General features: G+C 40.5%; 3 protein-coding genes and 1 non-coding gene across 7 annotated transcripts; 2 read left to right on the top strand and 2 right to left on the bottom strand.

Moving 5' to 3' along the window:
• The first annotated feature begins 104 nt into the window (after positions 1 to 104).
• Positions 105 to 8,843, top strand: slc25a38b (solute carrier family 25 member 38b). Of its 3 annotated transcripts, XR_008694975.1 has the most exons (11): positions 105 to 893; positions 1,167 to 1,254; positions 2,892 to 3,016; positions 3,488 to 3,572; positions 3,961 to 4,140; positions 4,311 to 4,479; positions 4,672 to 4,835; positions 4,991 to 5,251; positions 7,097 to 7,196; positions 8,304 to 8,426; positions 8,545 to 8,843. XR_008694975.1 is itself a non-coding variant. In XM_029148442.3 (7 exons), the coding sequence occupies exons 1-7, from the start codon at positions 2,126 to 2,128 to the stop codon at positions 5,111 to 5,113; spliced, it is 897 nt and encodes a 298-aa protein (XP_029004275.1). In that variant the 5' UTR covers positions 1,933 to 2,125; the 3' UTR covers positions 5,114 to 6,758. The 3 variants fall into 3 exon arrangements, 1 of the variants encoding a protein (XP_029004275.1); XR_008694962.1 differs by lacking the exons at positions 105 to 893; positions 1,167 to 1,254 and adding an exon at positions 1,933 to 2,176; XM_029148442.3 differs by lacking the exons at positions 105 to 893; positions 1,167 to 1,254; positions 7,097 to 7,196; positions 8,304 to 8,426; positions 8,545 to 8,843 and adding an exon at positions 1,933 to 2,176 and having other exon boundaries at positions 4,991 to 6,758.
• On the bottom strand, positions 7,122 to 9,116 carry LOC114854246 (secretory phospholipase A2 receptor-like). The gene has a single exon (XM_029148482.3). It carries the CDS (start codon positions 9,114 to 9,116, stop codon positions 8,253 to 8,255), a length of 864 nt encoding a protein of 287 aa, XP_029004315.1. The 3' UTR covers positions 7,122 to 8,252.
• ift56 (intraflagellar transport 56) lies at positions 8,726 to 16,057 on the top strand. Of its 2 annotated transcripts, XM_029148430.3 has the most exons (19): positions 9,693 to 10,263; positions 10,359 to 10,496; positions 10,570 to 10,710; positions 10,843 to 10,935; positions 11,226 to 11,340; positions 11,763 to 11,812; positions 11,919 to 12,064; positions 12,576 to 12,747; positions 12,941 to 13,015; positions 13,118 to 13,220; positions 13,308 to 13,363; positions 13,760 to 13,813; positions 13,907 to 13,970; positions 14,051 to 14,139; positions 14,392 to 14,475; positions 14,571 to 14,640; positions 15,253 to 15,359; positions 15,477 to 15,610; positions 15,770 to 16,057. In XM_029148430.3, exons 2-19 carry the CDS (start codon positions 10,494 to 10,496, stop codon positions 15,897 to 15,899), a joined length of 1,686 nt encoding a protein of 561 aa, XP_029004263.1. In that variant the 5' UTR covers positions 9,693 to 10,263; positions 10,359 to 10,493; the 3' UTR covers positions 15,900 to 16,057. The 2 variants fall into 2 exon arrangements, with proteins under 2 accessions (XP_055365340.1, XP_029004263.1); XM_055509365.1 differs by lacking the exons at positions 9,693 to 10,263; positions 10,359 to 10,496 and adding an exon at positions 8,726 to 8,843.
• On the bottom strand, positions 9,675 to 9,747 carry trnar-ccu (transfer RNA arginine (anticodon CCU)). Its single transcript has one exon. It is a non-coding gene; the product is annotated as a tRNA-Arg (tRNA).
• Positions 16,058 to 17,414: the final 1,357 nt, after the last annotated feature.

The following is a 17,414-nucleotide window of genomic DNA, read 5'->3' as shown; positions in this document are numbered from 1 at the left end:
ACTGATGGCTGAGCAGAAGTTATACTTCAAAAGAAATCCTTTTAACACGACACACCTTGCGCTTCCTCACGCCTGTCAATCACGTGATTTTGGTATCTACAATGACTACATTAATGGGGGATAGAAACTTTTGCTCTAAAAGCATTGTATTCACAAATAATTATGATACTATACAAGATAAATCAAGAACTATAAAGAAAAACATGCATGTAACCTTCACACACAGCGTGTTTACGTAGTAGGTGTTTGTTTGTAGGCTCAAACCAACACCTGTTAAAAGCTGCTGGTTTATCGTACATGGAACAACAGCGGCGCCCTGCGCTCATTAGTGAAGGTACATCGAACAAGCTTTTAGAAATTAAAATAAACTAGTCTTCGCACAATATAGTCAATGTGCAATTTATTACAAATTCCAAATACTCTAAAGTCTGTGAAATGTAGCGGTAACTAACATAAAAATAGTAACACAAAAATGACGTAAATATCCCAGTACCTCCCAGTTGTATTTCAGTACTTACTGCGGTGCTGCCTGTGAACTTTGCTAACTAGCCACATGCTAACAGTAGCAGCCCCGCACGTTGCACTGCGCCAGCGGCGCTTTAAGCTTCTGCCTGAAAACGGACTCTAACAACGTGTTACACATAATTGGGAGAAACGCGCACGTTCCGTAACTTATCCTGACTCGGAAGCGCCAATTACGAGTGACGTTGCAGCCGACGCGCTGTTTTGCCGTGTCTAGTTAGCCTCGCGAGGGAGTCGCTCCCCGTGTTTGGCTTTTTAGCGTGGTCGCAATTGAACCGTTATGTGCTGAAGTTTCGTAACGATGTCGCCGAATCACAACATGGCGTTTGTGATGCCGGTGCAGGACGAGAGCGTCAGCCCCTAACAGTCAGGTGAGAGGAGCTAACGTGCTAGCTAGCTAAGCACTGTGCTATAGCGTATTGGTCAAAAACGATGTATTGTAGCTTAATGGAAACTCATTGGCGTTTGATTTCTCAGTCGCATGTCTCTGACATAAAAGCATCAGTTGTCATTGCTTCCTGTAGCCTTACTGTACTCTGACAGCTAGCTAGCTAACCTAGCTTAGTGCTACCGGCGTGCGAGGCGTTGCTAACGACCTTCTTGGTTTTGACCGGTGTCTGCGCTCTGCGTTTCTCTCGCTCTAGTTTGCAGAAATCAACCAAAACGACGGCAGCGGGCGAAAAGCTGGACTCTCCGCGTCCAGAATCCAGGTCGAAGATGGAGTTCGCAGCGGTGAGTTTAATTGTTTGCCGTGATACTGACACTCATGTGCGCTCTCTCTCTCTGACACACGCACACAGAACATTCGGCAGGTTAGAACAAACATACATTTAATCAGGCTTGATCAGTAAATTGGGTCCCATCATCTGACAATGAGCTGGGCCCTTTAGGATTATCTTTATATCTATCTGTTATTTACTTGCCAGTGACGTGTCATAGATGGTCAATTCTTTTAAAGACCTTTTAAAAATAAGAGATTTCTTGACCATGTGAACGAAAAACCCTAATTTTAAGATAAATCTAAATTCTGAAGCTGCCTGATTAACAATCTAAATTACCCTACAATCCACCCACACATGTAATTAATACCATTACATTTAAAACTTGGATTAGATTAAAATTGGACATCTTGTTTTCTTGTCACCTTAGAGAGATGCATGGTCGCTCTCATGTACGTGGATGTTAATACCTTGCACAAGTAGACTTCTCGTACATGCATTTTCACTGACCCATATTTAAAGCCCCCTCAAACAGATAGACACGGGCACACACACATCCAGAGCCATTTTATGACTCATGCAGTTTGACAAAGATGCAATTTAGCAGTGAGCTTCGAAGGAGGGGAGCCCAAAATACTGTGTGTGTGTGTGTGTGTGTGTGTGTGTGTGTGTGTGTGTCTGTGTCTAAAAGATAAAGCTAGAAGCGCCTGGAAGAGTGCAGTCTGGATTAAGCTTCTGCTTTGGCTGCAAAACTAGGATAGAGGGAGGGAGATCAAGAAGCAGGAAAGCCATTGTGAGTTAGAGAGAGAGGTCTGAGTGAGATGGAGGTTTATTTTATAGCCCGCTGTCTGTAAATGACGGTGAAAGGGAGGTGAAAGAGCAAAATGCAGGAAAACCAGGATTCTCAGAGCCGAGCCCCCAGCAGCCTCATGAAGGTAGGTGTGTGAGAGTGTTTGTGTGTGTGTGTTTATAGAAGCTGGATCTTGTTTTGGATGTCAGACATTTTATGTATATTGCAGGTTGTTTATTTTGTTTGTTGCTGTGACCACATTAATATTATTATTATTTTTAGCATGTTTACATTTTTTTCCTATATGACTTGTGTGTTTAATTTCAGATGCATCATTTGAATCCTATTCGTCTGTATCTGTGTCTCATGCCCTTTCTGTCTGTTTGACCATGAGGCATGTAACCACAGACCATGTTCTGTCTCCCCTTTGTTTGTGTACGTAGGGTGGTTTGTCTCTGCGCATCTTCATCATCGCCCCAGTGTGATAATCTGCTCTCTCCTCTGTTGTGATGGAAATGTTACATCACTTTATTCATATTGAAATTTAGGTCCAGTATGTGTATGTGCTCCTGTTTATCATTGTGTAACACATTGCTGTCGTGGCACCTTTTGTGGCATTTATGGGGCTGAACAAAAAGCTGACCAACACAGTCACATACACAGATGTTGTTTATCACATTTTCATGTGATGTTTTTTATTTTATTGTGCTGTGACTGATGTTCTATATGTTCTCTTACTGTTTCTCTCTACATCCTTGCTGTATGCTGTCTTCCTTTCTCTTTTTTTGCCATTGCATGTTTTTTTCTTTACATTCATCCGTCCTTCCCTGTTTTCTCTCTCTGCCCGTCTTCCTCCTCAGGCTCATCCGGCTCTCAAAGCCTTCATGTGTGGCTCTCTCAGCGGCACCTGCTCCACACTGCTCTTCCAGCCTTTGGATCTGGTCAAGACACGGCTACAGACCCTGCAGAACAATGCCAAGCCGGGGTGTGCACACATTGCGCAGATACATATTTCAGTAAATATATGCATATCGGCACGTCCCTAGTGTTATCGCTCTCCCCCTCTGCATGTGTTATCGCTGTTGCTTTGACCCTTGAACACCTGGCGTGTATGATAAAATAACCAGCACACACACACAGCATGGCGAAGCAAAGTTGTCAGGCAGCGCCAGCTTGAATCTGCAGTTTCGACCCATATAGGACAATTAGTCACACAAGCACCATGTAATCATACTGTCAGGCTGCTACGCTGCAATTTCCTCCTGTAAAGAGAGGAGCAGGAAATCAGCCAAAAGTAGAAACTGGGTATTAATTTTAAGGTCATTAGTTCTAGGGGAGTATTTCTGTGGTGATGCTGTTGTGGGGCATATTATTAAAATCATGAAAAACGGTTCATCTCATGTCAGTTTTGAATTGTTACGTGCTTTTTAATAATTCCTAATCCTATGTGCTGCAGCGCGCCGAAGGTGGGGATGTTTACTGTTTTTGTCAACGTCATTAGGACAGAGAAGTTCTTCAGTCTGTGGAAGGGCGTTTCACCAGTGAGTTACTGCTTTGTTTACTATATGCATTGTGTCTATTGTTGCACATTTTTCATTGACAGCTGTCACCAAGGGCTTCTTTTTCTTTTTCATCTTTCCAGTTTACATTAGCATTATCTCCCCCTCTTGCCCTGTCTATCAGACAGAATGAATACATAGGACAAACTACACCCCCTTAATTAATTTATAATAGCCTAAACTAAACAAAATATAATCAGAAACACAGCACTCTCCTGCTAACCTCAAAGTAATCAGCGTCACTGTAAACTGTTTAATGTTAGATATTAATAACAATATTATTGCTGTGTTGTATAGCTAAAGCCTTTAACTGCATCATATTAAGTAAAACAAGAGATTAATAATAAACAGTTTATTTTTTCTCTGGTAGTCTTTCGTTCGCTGCATTCCTGGTGTTGGAATCTACTTCAGCACCTTCTACTCCCTGAAGCAGCATTTCTTCTTGGACCAGCCACCCAACGCTTTTGAGGCCGTTCTGCTTGGATCCGGGGCCAGAGCTGTGGCTGGTGTCTGCATGCTGCCGTTCACGGTCATCAAGACACGCTTTGAGGCCAGTGGCTGCTCTTCTAACCCAAAATATGTCCCTACACCTGGCTTAAAGTTTAATTATTGAGCCAATTTGCTGGCAGTCTATAGATAAACTATACTTATTGTTCCCATGTGTTACACGGTGTGAAATAATCATGTCCAGTATTCATGGTAGATTATTTTGTGTTGCAGAGTGGAAAATTTAACTACGTGAGTGTCGCTGGTGCTCTGAGGAGTATGTATGAGACGGAGGGGTTCAGGGCTCTCTTCTCAGGCCTGACTGCCACGCTGCTCAGAGATGCTCCATTCTCCGGCATCTACGTCATGTTCTACAGCCAGGCAAAGAGAGCACTGCCTCAAGGTGAGAGCCTACATCAGCAGATGGAAATGAATGTGAATAAGATTAAAAGACAATTCACTGGCGTCTACTGCAGAGAAAATATTCCCATGTGCAGTGCCACTGCTGGTTAGTTTTACCAGCCATTACAATTAATTAGGCAATGTTAAAAATGTTCCAAGCTGTATATGTGTTATCTGGCTTTTCTCTTCTCAGAGGTGTCTTCGTCGCCTTACGCGCCGCTGGTAAACTTCAGCTGTGGCGTAGTGGCAGGTGTCTTGGCATCGCTGGTCACTCAGCCAGCAGACGTGGTGAAAACCCACATTCAGGTCAGCTCATCCCAGCGGAGCACGAGAGACACAGCCAGGCACATTTACAAGGTTTGGACTTATTGAATCATAGCACACCGATTTTCTCTCGATACATGTACAAGTTGTATAAGTGAGAGGTTAACAAATAGTGTCTCTATTATGGTAGTTTTATTTTATACTAAACCCACCTTCTATGTGTTCTCTCTCCCTCTCTCTGTCTTTAGGAGTACGGTATGAATGGGTTTTTTCGTGGCGCTGTACCCAGGTCTCTTCGACGCACTCTAATGGCTGCTATGGCTTGGACTGTCTATGAACAGCTGATGGCTCAAATGGGCCTCAAGTCCTGAACAGCTTCCCGCTGCACAAATGGATGAATTAAGAACTGATCAAGATATTTCCTGACAACAAGTCTCATGCAAGAGGAAACCAAGAAGAGGATTTTAGAGGGTGAGCCAGCACTACTGAGAAGTTCAGCAAAGGATTGCGTGAGTAGATGGTAGCACGGTGTGTGTGCGTTCATGTTATTTAAATGTGAAAATGTGCCTGTTTGTGTCATTAGAGATTGTGTTGACCTGACACACTCCTGCGTTGTTGGTTGTCAGACTACAGTGATACCTGTTTACCTTTACTGTTTATGTCCCCCACTCAACAATGTCCCTAGAGAGAGGCTGTGTCTCTGCTGGGCAGCATAGTTGCTTTTGATAATAGAAACACGGGAGACTCGGTGGGTTGCTGTGCATCTGCTGGAAGAACCAAACGCAGCATACATGGCAAAAGAGGCGCCGTGATTCCTACTGTTATGAAGCTCGAAGTCTGAGCAATGTTTGCTTGCTACTGGTTAATTGGTGAGCAGATGTAGAAGGCCAGTATCTGTTTCAGGCTAAGACAATCACAAGCACTCGCACAGTTGCATTGTGGGAAGCGATTCTACCTTTTAGAAAACACAATAAAGCCTTTGATGCTGTGCTGCTCAAAACTATGCTAAGCTGAACTTCATACCACTGTGGTGTAATGTTGTCTCCATGATGACAGCGACACTAAGTTTTTAACCATTAGTAGAACCATGGGGACATGTTCAATGTTTCACTTTGTAATTATTGTGCACACAAGGGTAACACAACAATTGGTTATTAGTCTGCTTACAGCTGGCAGGAGTAACGGTACTTCAAATATTTTAACATGTTGGATGAAGGTTAACAAGAATACTCCACAGGACACGTTTATTAAAAATTTGCATTGTTTCCTGTGTTTACACAAGCACTTGTTTTTCTAAACTTTTGTCATGATGATTGAATTGAAATATTCAAATCACATTTACAAGCATTACCTAATCACTACTCTGGCCTTTATTAAAAATTACAAGTTTCCAACCATTTTGACTTTATGGAGACTGTACTGTTTACTGGAGACTCAACCTTTGCCTGTAAAACATGAAGGTTTTATTTTTATTTTGCTTGTACATTTTTATATATTACATGTATTACTAAGAATGTTTATAGAAAAGATGCCAAATGAAAGGTCTCACTAGTGGAGAAAAGAAAATCACATTTTGATAAAAATTCACCCCAACTATAATCCTAAAACTAAAATTCTTGATCTAACATAAACAAGAGGTTATTAATGACCAGTTTGGTCTGTGATATAACATGAAGGTGAACATGTGATACAGTATTCTAGTATTAATCAACATGAATGTGAGTAGGGGGGAAAACAGCTGCACAGAACAGGCTGAGCCGATAACCGTCTCCAGAACAGCTGGGGTTGACTTCCCTCGGCTCGGGGTTGGCTGTGTGATATGAAATGTGTTCCTCTAACCTACGTGTGCTCTAAGTTACCTTTCACCTCACTGATCAGCATCGTCAGCGTTTGCCTCTCCTCTGTTGTGACTATATTGTATATGGTCATTGTTATTGTAGGTATTCAGATCCAGCCTGACTCTGACTCCTCCTGTCTGGGTTCTGACGTCAATAAATGTCCTTCTTTATAAAAGCACCTGATGTTTGTTATCTGTATTTGTACGAAGCCGCTACTATCAAACATCTTATTATTTTAAGTTCAACCAGTACAAACTCTGCTGCTAAGCACAATCTACCAAATATGTGGAATATTGATGACATCACATTCAGGCAAGAGGGGAACAACTTCTATATTCAACAGTTGTAAAAGCTAAAAGCAATGAGGCTAGTCACTAGTGGTGCTGATATTTTCCTTGGTCCTAACAGTAACAAGTAACAGGCTCCCACCCACAACCAGGTGCAGGTTTAACAGAGACGTTGCTGTTGCTTTACGACACTCTGAACCACATCTATCGTCTGTTTGCACCTCTGTAGAGACCGACCTGCGTCAGCTTCACCCCACAGAGTAGCAATGAGAGAAAGACAGCGATTGTGCATCACAGCGGATTACAGTCTGGAACATGCACTTCACATGGTAACTGTAAAACACACTGTTATCAGTCAAACTGGATCAGCTTAGAACCACAACCACTTTGGGTGGTGGCACCATTAGGTGGTTTCCTATCAGGAAGTGACCCTGTTTGCTACAGGTAAAACTATGCAAAGAAATTCAATCTTTTAACGTAGTTTCAATATACACAGCATTGTTATGTAGAGATTCACAAATTCTTCCTAGAGAGTGTGTGTCTGTGTGTGTGTCTGTGTGTGCTGCAGGGATCTTAATGGTTTTACTGGACACATACATCAACAGAGGTCATTCAAGGTGTTAACAAATGTGATGCTTGTAAAATAAAGCTGTCTGGATTTTGGAAAGTCAGTAAATCCTTTTAATTTACCTGTACATTTGTTTAGGAAATGTTTTGACCTCTGCAAAGCAGTATGTAAAAACAAACCCCTGTTTTTTAGCTCTTTGATTTTAAACATTTTACTAACTAAAGTATGTATTTACTGACAATACATACTAACCAGTATATATTTAGTTATTTCTCACTCGCATAAAGAGCTGTGAAACCTGGATATGGTGATTACAGTAATTAAATCAGTGTTATTTGAGCCTGAGACAGAAACCACAAACGCAACAAATACAAAACTACTACACAATATGATCTGCTAAGATAACATATTTGCTACATAAAGACTTCTAAAAAGACACTAATGACTATACAAACTTACTACTAGACAAATATTAATATTGTCCTGTGTGTTGTCAGTCAGTCAGTTTTCTTACATGCACAAATTTCATTATATTTTATAACTGGATCCTTCAGTTTTGTCAGCATGGTGATTTTCATGTAATATTATATTGACTTCTTAACCTCAAAAATCACTTTCTCAAAATTAGCATAAAAAAGAGAGGCACGTTAAAAAAGTTCTTGTGTCTACATAAAAATGTTAACATTCACAATTTAATATCATTATGTAATTTACTATTAATTTAATCAATTCTAAAACAGAGACTTATCATATTTATAGGTCATAATAACATATTTAGCACTTATTTAGGATTGACTCCATGTTTTCACTCTCACACTCAAAAGCAGATGAAGTTGAGCGTCTCCTGACAGTCCACGTTCTTCCACAGTCCCTGTGTGGTGAGAGCTCCACAGCGTCTTTCTGCTGAGCACTGGTAGTTCTGACCTTCTGGCTGGGGCCAGTCCCTGTACACCGGATCATCGCTGTTCACCCACAGCCAGCGGTCACTCAGGTAACGCAGGCCGATCCACACCGGGCCACTGATGTTTTGCTTCTGGATCTGGCTCGCGGCTAGAAGGCGCTGGGTCCCAGATATCAGTCTAACAAGGTTGGTGTTGTTCCCTCTGCAGTACTGAAGAGCCTCCTCCCAGGTCTTCCTCTCCTCCACCACCGTCATGTTCAGGCAGAAGAAACTGTGCAGGTCGTTTCTTAAACCAGGATACCATTGATTGGCCATCCAAAAGACATAAGGATAATAATTGTAATACATTTGGTAGCCCCAGTTTATGTAAGTCGCATTGTCTCCTCCAGACCACATCCACCCAGTGGGGCTTCTGGAATCCATGTAGAGGCCGATCCACCCCCAACTGTTCGGACTGACAGAACCTCTGAACACCTGATCCTCCAGCTTATTGCTGAGGGGTGAAAGGTCAGTGAAGTAGGTACGACAGTACTGCTGAGCTTGCTGCCAGTTCATCAGTTGGTTAACTAAGACATGTTTTGCAGAAAAACTGCACAAACCTTTAAGAATGACCAGCATGACGACAATCATCTCCTTCATGGTTGCGTCTTCCTCTGGGTGAATTGAGATTGAGTTTGTTATCTTCCTGAAGGACAGTTTGTGACAGAAAGAACATTTGCATGTATCTAAATTAGACCTTACTTTACAATATTCAAATAATATGAGCCTCATATTGACCATTAGATCTTGTGTTTTCTGTCCAGTAACAACCTGAGGCCAAAGTGACTCTCACAGAAATGCATAGAATTGTTGCATATGCCACACATTAAATAAAACTGTATTAAAATGTGTCTAAAAATATTTTGGATAAATTACTTTCTTCACATTGTATAAACGCACATTGTATATTTATAGGTCAATAAAAATTAAACTTTTACATTAGACAAAATGTTTTCATATATTTTAATTCATCCTCCATTAATGAAAACACTAAATGGCTTCAATATTCAAGACTATTTCTGTGGCTACTATTTTATCAGACATTATCGGACATATATATTTAGGCTTTAGATGTTTCTTGCTATTCTACCTACACTGGCTGAGATCTGACTGGTTTAAAAAGGGAATACTGAAGCACATTTATAAACCAAGATACTGGCAGTACATTAATAAACCAAAAATACAACAGAACAAATTATTTATAGCTAAATCATAGAAAATTGCTTGTTATGACGAAACGCGATCCTAAAATCTGTTTCGGTGATGTTACTTTTAATAAAGCAGGAACACAAAATGACACACCCCAGATGGGACTCGAACCCACAATCCCTGGCTTAGGAGGCCAGTGCCTTATCCATTAGGCCACTGGGGCACGTGTGATACAGCAAGGAGAGTAACAGTAATTAATACTATACAAAAAACAACGATTATCGGCATGTTTGGTCTATTGTTGAATAATTTGTGCGTTTACTTGCTAATATATTTTGTCAGCTTCTACAGTATAAAACACCCTAACGCTACCATAGGATTGTCTCTCTGTTCCGTTGCTATGCAACACAAAGCTAACCGTTGTGTCAAGTTATAAAAACATAACAAACGGTTTCCTGTGATTCGCCAAACTCCACGTACTGTCAATATTGTGAGATATAGTCCAAGCGTTATAGTTTTATTTAAATTTGTATCGCTAACCTCTATTTTCATACGATCATAATGTGAGATATTTCATCGCATACATTCCTCACTAAAATGGCAAATTATTTGCCTTTGCCTTTAATTTGAAAATATATCAGCGGAAAAACGACGTGTGCTTACTGCAACTTATCATCTAGGGCTTTGCTAACGCTAACAGATCTTTCGCTTGTCAATTACTTCACTAGAGACCGTTAGAGTAAGAAAATGCAACTTTGATTCTTTTCATTTGACTACTTTCATACACTGTATTTGTGTTTCATTGTTAATAAAATCTTGGATGGCTTGAATTAGGGATTGAACTAGCTAACCGCTGTTTACCAGCTAGGAAAAGCCACCGTAACATTTACATGATCAGTTTACAACACCTCTAGCTCAGCGATTGACAGGTCTTAGCTAGCAACCGGCACCACCTAAAGAGTCGCTGACATGGTGAGTTAACATTCTTGGTCAATGTAAGTTCATGCCATGGCAGTGTGCTAATGTCGGTTTCGGACCGTGGCAGATCCTCTCTCGCGTGAAGCCCGCTGTGGGAGGAGAGACGCCGCTGAGCACGGGTGAGAAAAAGAAGAACAAATCCAAGGTTCCCCGGGTGGAGGATTACCTGCAGCAGAGAGACTACCTGGGGGCCCTGACACTGCTAGAGGTAGGTTACTTAGACGCACGGGCTGCCGTGTGACGTAACACAGCTGAACAACATCTGGACAAGCAAAGATGGAAAAATGCAGAAGTTCCGGAAGTTTTATGGAGCATGTGTTGTTGGTACCGTCTCCTACAGTTTCAGAGGAGCATCGGAGAGAAAGGGGAGCATGCAGATCTTTGGATCGGCTACTGTGCCTTTCACTTGGGTGATTACAAGAGAGCGATGGAGGTATTTATGCATGTGTGTGTTTCTGAATGGATGTTTGCAGCTGCAGTTTCAACAGACCTGCTCGTCCTGCCTGCTCTAACATTGACAGATACGCTACAGCTGTACATGTAGAAACAAAGGTTAGAAGGCCAAAGGCCTTAATGTCACCACATATGCTACTTCTTTCAGGGATTCATTACCTATTGGTGATATTCATAGGCTAAGGTGCTTGTTTTTACGGGTTCACTGCAGATCTGCCAGACCTGTTACTGTTTGCTATTACATCTCTTTATTGCTGTGTGTTGTGACAGGAGTACAAGTCTCTGACCTCAGCACCTGAATGTCCGGCGGAGGTCTGGGTCTATCTAGCCTGTTCCCTGTTTTTCCTAGGGCTCTATAAAGAAGCTGAGGAGGCAGCATCCAAGGGTAAGAGTTTCAAATAAAGTCATTTAGCTGAATACATTTATTACAATTCTGACCATAGATGGTGCCATTTCCTATTTTTTAAAAACTGGTGAGCTAGAGAGCAGCAAATAAATATAACCCAAGTATATACTAGTCAAAAAAAATAAAACATAAATAACAATCAGTTTAACCCAGATATCAAGTTTATGTAAAATCAATAGCCATCATTTGCTATTTGGTGACTCACAAGGCAAAGTTTGCTTAACTTTGTTGTAAATGTTTACAACCTTTTGTTCACCTGTAAAGTAATTTCTATTCTCAATCACTAACAGGGCTGTCAGTCATGTGGCTCCTGAGAGCAAGATTACTGTATGCTATTAGTGAACTATGCCTCCTTTGTGTATTTCTGTCAAACTAAATTGAGTTTCTGTTTTTCTTCGTAGCACCAACATCCCCGCTCCAAAACAGACTCCTCTTCCACTTGGCTCACAAGGTTGGAAAACAAACAATGATAGTGCTTTTTTGTTGTACTGTTCGTTGCTTCACTATAATGTGTGTAATGTGTTTCTGATTTTTCTTTTGTCTACATATCGTGTCAGTTTAATGATGAGAAAAGGCTCATGAGTTTTCACCAGAACCTAGAAGATGTGACAGAGGACCAGCTGAGCCTGGCATCCATCCACTACATGCGGTCCCACTACCAGGAGGCTATCGACATCTATAAACGCCTTCTACTGCAGAACAGGTCTTCGATTTGCCCTCCTCTTTAAATAGGTTTCCCAGCCCTGCTGCTCTTGTACTTGTACTTTCCAAATACCATTTTGAAGAAATAAGTGTTAATATAGCAGTTTTAGATTTCCTGTGTTGTACGGCTTTTAGACGTACCAGTTCTGAGGACCTGCTGATAGATTACTTTACTGTAGATTGACTGTCTGTATTAACAAAGCTGCACATTTTCAAATAGAAAAGCATAGATTTTTACACGCAACAAAACAATAAGGAAAGTCAGCATCCTAAAACGTCATATGACATAAAAAGTATAAGTCTTTATAATACTCTACTAATTTATTATGAAATAAAGTGAATTTGTACAGTAGGTTTTTTAAAAGAAAAACTGTAAAGGCTGCTCTTAATAAGCTGTTATTGGCATTGCAATGCATTCTGAGTAATGGGATCAAGAACTTCATTGTTTCGAATAGTCATCAATAAAACAGCAAATCTAACTTATTTTCCCCCAATAAATCATGTCTTCTCAGAGATTTCCTTGCCCTGAAGGTGTATGTGGCTCTGTGTTACTACAAGCTGGACTACTACGACGTGTCCCAAGAAGTGCTGGCTGTGTACCTGCAGAGCATCCCTGACTCCACCATTGCCCTGAACTTAAAGGCCTGCAACCACTTCAGGCTCTACAATGGCAAGGCAGCCGAGGTACCGCTGCACAGCAGTATTTTAGCTGTTCAATTAAAAAACAATTACATTAAACAACCGACAAGGGAGAACAGGAGCTATATACTCTATACACTGTAGTAGAGCTGGGTTAGTAGCTGCTTGTGCTTTTTATTGCTTTGATGAGAGTAACTGGTGAAGGGTTGATTTTATGTGCGCTTTCTCCCTCTCTCAGGCTGAACTGAAGAATCTCATCGACATTTCCTCCTGCTCCTTTGAGTTTGCTAAGGAGCTTATCCGACACAACCTGGTAAGCTCTTCGCAAGCTCTATCTGTGAGCGTGTAGGTGTGTACATACACCGGTGACTTGCTCCCGTAGTTTCCCACACTCTGAACCCCCCGTGTGCTGCAGGTGGTGTTTCGTGGCGGGGAGGGGGCGTTGCAGGTGCTGCCTCCTCTGATCGATGTGATTCCTGAGGCCAGACTCAACCTTGTCATCTACTATCTCAGACAAGGTACGGTGAAAGTTTATTATGCCGATGTTAAAGATATTTATATTTAATTGCAACCTAACCCTCGCACTGACCTTCTCCATGTAACAGAAGACGTCCAGGAAGCCTACAGTCTCATCCAAGATTTGGTCCCCACCACTCCTCAGGTGACATTGAGCCGTCATTTGATAATAAACCTGTCCTTTGAAACATAAATGTAAAATTAGCAGTGCACTGGTTGACAATTTAGCTTGGAGTGGTTTCAAGGCTGTGCTGTTCAATAGGAAACTGGGTACAATCCAAACCACAATCATGTCATATTAAATGAAACCCGTTACAAAGCCTCTTCTTCCCACTTCACTGAAGAGGATTATTGAAGAGGAGTATTTTCAGTGACTGTTTTTCATTTATTCCAAAGCGCAACAATATGACTTGAATCTGAATGCGTGTAAATCTAGTGGAGCAGTTAGTCTCTTTTATGCTTTTTATGTTGAAATGGAAGTTAAAACAGCAATGAAATCATAGACTGAACATTTCTCTCTGATCATTTATTGTTTTCTCAGGAGTATATTTTGAAAGGGGTGGTGAATGCTGCTTTGGGACAGGAAATTGGATCAGTGAGTATTTCTGTTCAACGTGATGACAAACAAATATGATAGCAGTGAGGCTGACATGAACATGTTGCATGCTACTGTGTTTGTATCCATCAGAGGGATCATCTGAAAATTGCTCAGCAGTTCTTTCAGCTGGTCGGAGGCTCAGCGAGCGAATGCGGTACAGTGAAGCGAGATCGGCTCAATATGTTCCTTTCATCACCATAAAGGACTGGTGTGAAACATGTTTTGTTCTTTCAGACACTATTCCTGGAAGACAGTGTATGGCCTCCTGCTTTTTCCTCTTGAGGCAGTTTGAAGATGTTCTCATATATCTTAACTCAATCAAGGTCAGTGTTGCCAGTATTGGACAGACATTACATCTGGCACATTCGAGTGAAGCATCACTGTTAGTTTTCCATGGTATCAGTTTGACTCCCACACACTGGTCTAACTTCAGAGGACAAGTGGTTCTTTACAGATGTAGTGCAGCTATTTAGGTGTGCGTTTGTGTGATTTTCCATGATTCATACTACGATGCGCTGAACATGTGGGCTCTCGTCCTTTTTTCAGTAGAAATAACTGTGCTATTCGTTTCACAGGGTTATTTCTATAATGATGATATGTTCAACTTCAACTATGCTCAGGCTAAAGCAGCCCTTGGCAACTACAAAGAAGCAGAAGAGGTATCTCACCTCATCAAACATCTTGCACAGTTTATATTTAATGTGATTATTCTTATTGATTTATATATTTGCACTACTTTTAATGTCTATTTCAGGTTTTCCTTTTGATTCAGAGTGAAAAGATCAAGAATGACTATGTTTATCTCAGCTGGCTGGCACGATGCTGTATGTATATTAGTTGCAAAGATAATAGTATATTCATATATTCAGTATTCTGTTTAATATACAGCAAGTCTTTAAACTATCTAATGGAGATGAAGGACATCGGTTTTATTGTGGAGAACTATAACTCAATATAAAGGGCAGTGTCTGTGCTTCACATCATTCTGATGCTTTCCTAGACCACTTGCTGGTTACTGCTTATCTTTTAGGCACTAGGTGCATAAAAAAGAAACTACTTTAAGTATGCATTAAACAAGTATCATCATCTACATGATATGAAAGCACAGATAAGATATTGCTTTCAGAGATCCTCAGCTGGAAGACCAAGCTGGGGCCATTTACACTTCACAGGGGATGAGTTCTGAATCAAACATCATCATTAGATTTGCAGCCTGAGGCCGATATAAAATGTTGGGTCACACTCACATTCAGCTAGTGTCACACTGAATACCTCTAAGAAATGGAGGACTTAAATTTCTTATTCCTTTCTTGGCTTAATCCATATCAATAAAACCTACCCAGGAGCTTGAATATTTTTTAAAATTTAAATCTATAACAGTTGCTTAAACTGCCTGTAGATGATGGATTACTGAACACTTGTCCTGTCCTTGTCAGACATAATGAACCAAAAGGGCCGGCTTGCCTGGGAGCTCTATCTGAAGATGGGCACTTCTTCAGACTCCTTCAGTCTGCTGCAGCTCATTGCCAACGACTGTTACAAGGTAATTGTCCCATGTGAAGTCTATGAGCAGACCTAACAGAAACACCGTGTTCTGGCTACAGTGATTCAGGCCCTCAGACTTTGTAGCAATTGGTCGTCATCATCACTGTTGTTTCAGATGGGCCAGTTCTACTATGCAGCCAAAGCGTTCGATGCACTGGAGAAGCTGGACCCAGGATCTAACTACTGGGAGGGCAAGAGGGGGGCATGCGTTGGCATCTTTCAGCTCATATTGGCAAACAAGGAGTCCAAGTATATTTGTCTATTTTTCACTTAAATACCTTTTTCAATTTCATTAAAGTGACATTTAAATGGTCTGTTTATGTGAGAGATGTGTAAATAAAAGAAACACTAGACACAATGCATTCTTGGTTTAATCTTGTTTCCTCACATATCCTGTTTGTGTTCTAGGGAGATACTGAAAGAGGTGGTGCTCCTTCTGCGAAATTCAGGAAATCCCCAGGTTGAATACATCATACGAGCTTTGAGGAAGTGGGCTAAAGACAACAGAGTCCTCCTCCATGACAGCGTTCCACACTAAAGACGTTTGAATAATATCTATGCCACTTGATGAAGTAAAACGGAGCTGTTACTGCTGCTATACTGTAGGGCTTTGTATCAGAAAATATACATGACGTTTGGCCTTGAAATTCTGCATGTACTTATATATTTCTATTAAAATGTGATTTTAAAGTTAAAGTTGTGGTGTTGGTGGTGGTACATTTGTTTCGGTTTGATGACAGACGTAGCACATGTCTGAGTCTACAGACTAAGAAGAAATCACTAAGATAAAGAATCAGGTAGAATGATGAGACAGACACGTTGCACTCAAATTTTTTCCACCCTCATTATAAACTAGGTGTATTTGCACTATCGTCAAACTTTGCAAACTGTTTGCAATAAACAAATCAAACATTAAACACAAAATGAAACATTTAATGACTATTACACTCCAAAGATGAATAAACTTGCAAATCAGCTCTCAAACACACCTGATTCAACTGAGTTTCAAAAATTCTGTTTTTTAACAGTTTTAAACCAGAAAAAATTACCTGAATAGTATAAAAACGAAGGGCCTGAATTTTAGTCAGCAATATACAGTAAGTCAGACTGGATCCTAGAATTCACACAATGCAGATCAATAACAAAATTAATAATATTATTCCATTAAGGTCAACTTGACCATGTCTTAATCAGAGTTATTATGTCAGGCTCCTCCACAGCCACGAAAGACACCATACTACCAGATAATGACTAAACCAATCCTCAAGTAGAACTGTTCATAATCCTCTTTTAAACACAAATTGGGCAACTTTGCTTAAGACCCCTGACATCACTTGTTTACTGAACAGGTTAATCCAGTTTGACTGGTTTCCACAACTGGCAAAACAGAAAAAACAAACAAGCCCCCAACAATTCCAACTTATTTATTTACACTGTTTAGTAACTGAATCTTCAGGCATCCTATTATCCTGATTATTCTCATCTTACTAATTTGTTTCTTTGGGCGCCGCCTTCTGGAATTGCATCAATGATTGTCTACAAAGTGATACCTAATAAATGGTAAATGGTCCGAACTTATATAGCGCATTTAAACACCCTTCCAGGATCCAACTTCCTTACACTACTTCTCATTCACACATTCCCTCTCACACTCACACACTGATGCCAATACTTTTGGAGCTTTAGAGTTCATTACCTTATTCTATAAGAAAAAAAAAGATTTGTGTTTGAAAATTAGTCACTGTATAGGATTCAGTCTAAAGATGAAAAAATGTTCAAACATAAGTGTATATGTAATGCCAACTTTGAGAACACTAATTAACCAGTGTCATCAATGTCATGATTTCAACTAATGTTTCCAGAAGTTAATGTTTACTCCTCGCATCACATTAGATTAGAATTTTATGACGTTTTATTACAATAAGCTCCAGGACTGTTAAAAACTCTTAATAAAATAAACCTTGTGATTTTTGTGTCTGATATGTTAAATTGAAATCCAGTAGAAAAACGATGACCAGATGGTCTGTATTATCCATTTTGCATGTGTGACAGG

Source organism: Betta splendens, chromosome 1, assembly GCF_900634795.4.
Source record: "Betta splendens chromosome 1, fBetSpl5.4, whole genome shotgun sequence".
Taxonomy (NCBI): domain Eukaryota; kingdom Metazoa; phylum Chordata; class Actinopteri; order Anabantiformes; family Osphronemidae; genus Betta; species Betta splendens.
This window is presented reverse-complemented; position numbering and strand designations above follow the sequence as displayed.